Source organism: Haliaeetus albicilla, chromosome 11 (genome assembly GCF_947461875.1).
Source record: "Haliaeetus albicilla chromosome 11, bHalAlb1.1, whole genome shotgun sequence".
NCBI lineage: Eukaryota > Metazoa > Chordata > Aves > Accipitriformes > Accipitridae > Haliaeetus > Haliaeetus albicilla.
This window is the reverse complement of record NC_091493.1, coordinates 19,072,284-19,079,362: the sequence shown is the minus strand read 5'-3', so window position 1 is coordinate 19,079,362 and position 7,079 is coordinate 19,072,284. Positions and strand designations below refer to the sequence as shown.

The following is a 7,079-nucleotide window of genomic DNA, read 5'->3' as shown; positions in this document are numbered from 1 at the left end:
TGGCTCTAAAGAGCCTTCTGCCCCCAGCTCGTGGGGCTGGCCTTGGGCTGGCAATGTAGGCAATGTCTCACACACTGTGCAGAGCAGAGCTGGGCCCTGCTCAGCTCCCAGGGTCTGAGGCTGTCAGGTTAAATAGATTGTTTAATATCATACAAGGGGCACACTCAGGACAACAGCCATTAAAGTTCATAGGATTCAGTTCCCTGCACTGCAGAAGAGTAGGGAGAGCCCGGGCAGGGACCCTCACATCTCACTGGATAAGCCCATTGCCCAGAAGCTCCTTTCAGCTGGATCACCAGTACGGGAAGTAACATTTAAACCTGTGTCTGCCAGTTCAGCATTTACAGCAGATTAGGTAAGACATTAGTCAGGTCATTGCTTGGGCACCTTTCACAGTCTTGGTGTTGCTTTTCCAGCTGTATGTTTTGTGCTCCTATGAGCAGTGCCTGGGATTTGGCTGCAGGAGGCACCACAGCTCATCGCCTCACCCAGGGCCCTCCTGGGGAGCTCCAGGGAGTGTGTGGCATTTGGGACGGGCCCCACTGAGCCCCTCCTTGGGCTATGGGTCACAAGCCCCCCCAAGGATCCTGTCAGCCTCCTGCTACCAGCTCAGCCCAAGCAGATGCCAGTGGGGACAGCACTTACTTAACCCAGCCCCAGGGGAAAGAAACTGAGGGAGGGGCAGGAACTGGGGGTCAACATCACTGCTACACTGGTAAAGCCCAAATTGGTGTGAACTGGGGAAGCATCCCAACAGGGTTTCATCTGCTAGCCAACAAGCTTGAGACTCGCATGCTCTGCTTCCCTGTTTGAGGACACAGGTTGCTTTTGGGGTTGGAAGATGACACAAGGGGGAAGGTGTCACCCCTCTGGCCTGGGTGGAAAAAGGATATGCAGCCAGCTCAGGCTTTGCCTGAGTGCTAAATGTGCACTCACTGCCCCATGTGCGGCATGGGGCCACAAAATGCTCTTTAAGCAGCCCCTGTCCCCACAGATTGGTACAAAGCAGTCAGCGCTACTCCAATGTAAGAGGAGAAGCTGAGGCACAGAGATGGAAGGACTTGTGCAAGGCCATGGTACAAATGTGTGATGAGGTTGGTCCCAGGACAGGTGAGTGCCTTGGCCCACATCCTGCCCTCCTAGTACCGGCAGAGTGGGATCCTCATCATGGCCCAGGACAGAACGGAGAGGGGAATCGGATGAGGTAGGGAATGGTCCCTCCTCTCCCTGCGTTAGCCATGTGAGCCTAAAACTAGGCAGCATCATATTGGCTAGAAGAAGCTGCCGTTTTGAAGGGGAAGAGCAGCTCTGAAGGAGCCTTACAAGTTTGGTTCCAGGATGAAAAAGACATTGCTCTTTCCCCTCCCTACACAACCTTAAAAAAACCAGCAGGGATTTTCCAGTTCAGTGCTTTTCCCACCAGCAACCTACTGGGGCTGCCCAGCACACAGAGTAGCAGCAGGTTTGGGCTCTGCTCTCTTGCTCACCTCCGGAACTGGGGACCATGGAGTGGGCAGTGCTGTTTTGAGAGGGGTTTCCCTACTTTTTCCCAAGGAGAGACTTGATCTAAGCAGTCCCTGGGAAGGAGGCGAGGCACAAGGCAAACCTGAGTGATGCAGAGAAGAGGAAAAAGCAGAACCACGGCTCTGAGGCCTCCAGCCCCCAGCCACCTGCCCTCTCCTCCTGCTGTCAGCCTGCGACAACCCACACCTCACTCTGGCATGCCACCCGCTGCAAGGCAGACACACCAAAGGCCAATGCGCAAGTTCATCTGAAGGCTGTTATCCAGAGTGACCTCCTCTTAACCCCCATCACACCCATCCCATCAGGCACCTGAGCTCCAGACAAGAGTAAAAAGTTTCCCCTTTCCCTCTCCCCCCCTCCACCCCTGTCTCTTCTTCCATCCCTGGTTTTATTCCCCCTTTGATTTCGGGGTGTTCCTCAGATAAGTCTTGAAAAAGAAGTTGCAGAACAGAATCAGGAGACTGGTATACATAATGAATGAAAGGAAAAGCATTGTCCAGGTGGTGTGGCAGACCTTATCCTCCTTCCAGTAGAAGATAAAGATGTTAATTACTGCATATGTCAGCATCTGCAGCATCTGTATAAGGGTGATTGTTATGGCGATGAGGCGGGGTAGCTGGAAGCCTGCAGCTCGCACGGCATAGTAGGAGTACATGATAGCATGGACACTGTAGTTCAAGACTCCAAGCCAGCCGCCGCCAGCTACCATATCATTATAGGCGTACCAGGTGATGATCAGCGCGGTGGTGTGGTGGTACCAGTGGAGGAAGATGAGCTTCTTTTTCCGGAGAACAATGAACACGGTGTCACCTTGTGTTGGGGGAGACATGCATTGTTAGTCAGGTAGAAGCACAGAAGTTGCGTAAGTTTTCCTGTGAGGCAGAATGAGCGAGCTGCAGTGCTGAACCCATTATGTGGCTTGATCCCACCAAAACCTAGGTTCCCATTGGAATTGTCTGTATCGATAATGCCCATGTAGGCACTTACCTGCTGGCATGTTTGTGGTACAAAAACCCCTTGCCCCAGGCTTGCTTACCTAGCTCTACCTACACAGCACTTCAGACCAGCTCTTCTGTACTTTTTTGTATGGAAACTGGGTGGAAAGCCCAGCCCTGCCCTGCCTGCCTACCGCTCCCTCACTGCAGTTATCGCAGTGCAGAATTGCCTAGTCCAGGCACTGGCCTGGGGATCAAACCAGAGCAATAACATCAGGCTGCAACCCTGTGGAGAGCGAACATGTCATCTGGGTTGAGCGACAGGGAGCGAGAAAATGAGTGACACGTGCAAGGCTAGACAGCCCTGTTCTCCAAATAACATTTGGACAGAGACCTGTAAAAAAAAACCTGCTTGTAAAAGCAAAGGAGTTATGAACACATGGGATAAGGAGAAGCTTCAGACTCACCCAATTCCAGGAGTTTGCTCAGCAAAAATATATAGGCCCAAAGCTTGGAGATGGGGTGGATGTAGAAGGATTGACTACACACCGATTGCTTAAATCCCTTGGTAGAGAGGATGAAGATCATTAGTTTCCAGAACCGACAGGCCCCAGCGGCACTGCAAGAAAAACAGAGGAGAGCTGAACACTGTGCCCAGGGCCCTACCAGAGCCTCCGACAGCACCTGAGAATATTCAGCTAACTCCATCTTGATGCCCAGGACAGTCTCGGGGACATCTAAACAAACTGTTGTCTTCTTAGACTTCCAAGCAGGTTTCAGCCCCCCATTTGCTGGGCACAGGCTTGCCCAGGACCTCTTGGCCAGGATTTCAAACACACATATTTCTGCAAGGCAGAGCAGGGAAGGGCTGCTGCTCACACCAGAACAAGAGCAAGGCACAAGGAGTAAGTAAGTTGTGAGCCACCAACACAGCCCTTTGGCTTGCCTGGTGCCAATGCAGCAGCTCCTGGAGGATGGCAGCAGCAGCCGAGGTCTGAGCAGCGAACAATGCTCCCTCGTTACACCCTCTGCTTCCACTGCTTGAAGAGGCGCTCAAGAGTAAGAGCTGCCATGTCTGGTCTGAAAAGGGGGACAGTCGTCCTGGTATCCCATCTCCTGACAGGGGCCAACAGTGCATGCCCAGGGAGCATTTACAACCTTCTGTGGCAGGCAGTTCCTACAGCTTTTTCTTTGTTATCAACCTATACGTTTCATTCACATGAGCTCATCTCCAAACAGACTGTGAACAGTCATCCCCTGACTCCCCCTCTCCCACAACTTGTGATTTTACAGACCGCTGCCATGCCCTACCCTCACAGAGGGCACGCAGCGTCCCTTAGACTTAACCAAAGTCAACTTGTGTGGGTAGGCAGAGACACTCCTCTGGAATTACAGAGGCAGTAGTCTAGTTTTTCTCTCTCCCACCAAACAGACTGAAAAGGTATGGAGATGAATGTTGGAAAAATTACACCTGCTTGTTTAATTACAGAGCATGGTCTGAATCATTCTCACGGTCACAGCAGGAAACCAGTACTATAAGACTGGACAGTTCGAAAACAGATATTTTAGATTGATCTTCACATCTTGCATGTCTTGAAGGGGGTGGAAATCAGAGCTAGAACTTGGCAGTAGTACCAGGCTGTTCTTAAAAGGTGTCTTTAAAAAATGGGCAGCAAAATAACCCTGTCTTTGTACCATCATTCTCCTACCATTGCAACTACTCATACTTTTTTCTTTTTTCCCCTGTATCAAAGTATACTGGAAAGACAACCCAAGGACTGGTGATTGTCAGCAACTTTGATACGTTCAGCCAGTTTATGCTACTGACCAGAGAGGACCTTCCAGCTTCTTTAATGCTCTTCTTTAGATTCACAGTAAGAAAGGGGCTTCTGTGAGTGTACCAGAATTTTCCCCACATCCAATGCAACAGGATTAGAAAAAGGTGGAGGTAAAAAAAATATCACCTCCATTTTTAAGAGTAATAGACCTCCAATCAAACTTATAATTGTCAGGCACCTTTTGAACGAGGATCTCTGCTCTTGCAGACTTCACATTCAAATCTACCCGCTAATGATTTTCAAGCACAGTCCCCAGCAGTCCTTCCGCAACACATTTGGCTTGCTGGAGTATTTCTGGTGGAGAACTAATGACCTGTATGAGCAGCTCACTTGCCCTTGAGGGAGAGGGCCTCCAAGGGGAAAAAACCATTTATTTCCCTAATGACATAGTGGATACCCAGAACTTCCCATCAATCCAGTCCTGAGAGAAGGTCTACAGCTGTCTCAATCTTTAGCAAAGGCTCTTACCTGAGCAAGGCCAGACTGAGGGACCACAGGGTCAGTGATGGGCGCAGGCTATAGGCTCTCAATCCTTTCATGAAATGCTGTATTCCAAAGATCAGGATCACATAAGCTGCAGCAAGAAATAGAGACTTGTGCCTGCAAGTATAGGAGAGGCAGCAGTCAGGAAAAGACCCAGACTGACCTATTTCCAACTGGACTTCTGTAGCCCCAGCAGAGCACTCTCACCAAGAAACAAAATATCTCCCATTCTTGTGTTAAGGTTGGGCTTGGTCACAAGAAGCCTGCCCTGACAGTGAGCAGAGCTGGTGAGGGAAAACCCTGGGGACTGCAGAAAAGAAAGTGAGCTGTTACATTGTGGAGATTTCCATGGGACACTTATGGGATGGGGTGGCATCTGATAACCTGTGAGCAGGATCCCAAGCAAACACATCAATGCATTTTATCCACTTACACATGAGACCCTACAGGCAGAGGATGCTCTTTGCCTAAAGAGGCCAGTTGCACCAGAAAGCTAGAGGCTCAAGGGCCATGTGTTACGTCCCACTCCTTTCCAAGGCTTTAGGGCAGCATGGCAGGGCTGAGCGCCCTGTTTGCTGGTGCAAAGGCTGCAGTGGCCATCTGCAGCTGCTCCTTGCCCTCTTGCCATATCACAACCTCCCTACACGCTGTGGCACAACTTCGACCACCGTTTGCTCTGCTCCATGTGCTGCTGCAGCCCTTCCCCAACAGAGAGCTGCAGGCGTGCAGCCAGCACCTGCACCATCACTGCAACAAAAGCCCCCCGAACCTCCTCCTCCTCGGGGCTGAGGACCCCACACCCACCCCGTTAGAAACAGTAGGACCCAACGGGGCTACCCGGGATGCACCGGAGCCGCAACCTCCTCTCCTCTTACCAATTGTCCTGCATCCATTCCCTGGCTTCCCGGTCGTTGAAGTTCTTCTCGAAGTCATACTCCCCCAACGACTGCAGCTCCGACGGGTCAACGATTGGTTCCATATCGAGCATCCCTGGGAGCCAGCCGAAACCAACCTTTCTCCCACCCCGCACCGGCAGATACGGTCCCGGGGAAGCGCTGCGCCCCGGCATCACACCCGGGGGGGCGGGACCGGGAACCGCCCCCAGCCCGACGGGGCCACCGGGGACTCTCCCTCCGTGCCCACCCCCCCCCCCCTCCGTGGGGCGGTGGGCACGGAGGGAGAGTCCCCGGTGGCCCCGTCGGGCTGGGGGCGGTCCTGCTGCCTGCTGGGTACAAGTCCCATCCAGCCCAGCTAGCCCCCCAGTAGATGGGCAGGGTGTTTCCACCACTGTCATCAACAGCAGGCAGAAATACCCTTACCCTGGATGCAGTTAGCTGTTGCGTCTTCTTCACCGTAGGCTGAAGCATCTGGCTGCTGCTGCTGGAGACTTAGACGGGCTCTGGGTAATTCCCTACTTAAGTTCCTGTAGCTGAAAATGGCTACGGCATAGTTAAAATCCCCTTAACACAGCATAGCATATCTCATTGCACCCTCTGGTCGCTTCACTCAACTTAGTGTTTTGCTCAAGTATCATGTCTTTACATGTGTACAACAGGAACGTGCTACAAAGCTCACAGACTTGGGGAGGGCTTTGCCTCATGCAGACTTCACTGCACCTGTACACAAGTCACTTGCTTAACTGCTGCCTCTGCAAAGAGGAGGCAAACATTTGCCTGGATGAGACATTTGCTCTGTATTTGACAATGCAGCAGTGGGAGATAATTGGGAAAGAGTTTGACATGTGGCAATGAAAATCCCTTGGTGATTTTTGCACTGTCCCTAACTTACACTCCTCCTTTTCCAGAGCACTTCAAGTTTCTCCAGAAAGGCCAGCTTATATGTTTCTTAACAGCAGTGGTTTTGTCATACCCTGCACAGGGACAACACCCTGTACATAGCATAGGCTCCCATTGTGCCTTGCATGGATCTCACATTAGTGTTCGCAGCTCCCAGGAGGTCCTGCCCTGACTGGAGGACTGCATCTTGAGGACTGCTTCTCGAGGACTGCATCTCAAGGACTGTACGGAGTGTCTTTCCCATTGCTCTTTCCTTACCCTCCTGCCTGCATCCTTGGCAGAACCAAGCTCCAATGCTTTGCGGAGTTTTCCTGCACTCCAATCTTTAGCTGCCCTGGTAAAAAAAAAAACAAAACTATTGGGAGGGGGTGGTCATGGTTATACTACCATATTCAGTGAAAAAGCCTTTGCTAGTGTGTGATATGCTGTCCATTAATTTGCTGCTCCACAGGGCCTATGCTGGAATCACTGCATCCTTTATGCTCCTCCACTCCACATAGGTC

At 51.6% G+C, this 7,079-nt stretch overlaps 1 protein-coding gene across 1 annotated transcript; it reads right to left on the bottom strand.

The window, feature by feature from the left end:
• Positions 1-699: 699 nt before the first annotated feature.
• Positions 700-5,849, bottom strand: ELOVL3 (ELOVL fatty acid elongase 3). Its single transcript, XM_069795691.1, has 4 exons — positions 5,656-5,849; positions 4,766-4,897; positions 2,927-3,078; positions 700-2,334 (listed from the first exon to the last, which is right to left on the bottom strand). The coding sequence occupies exons 1-4, from the start codon at positions 5,847-5,849 to the stop codon at positions 1,913-1,915; spliced, it is 900 nt and encodes a 299-aa protein (XP_069651792.1). The 3' UTR covers positions 700-1,912.
• Positions 5,850-7,079: the final 1,230 nt, after the last annotated feature.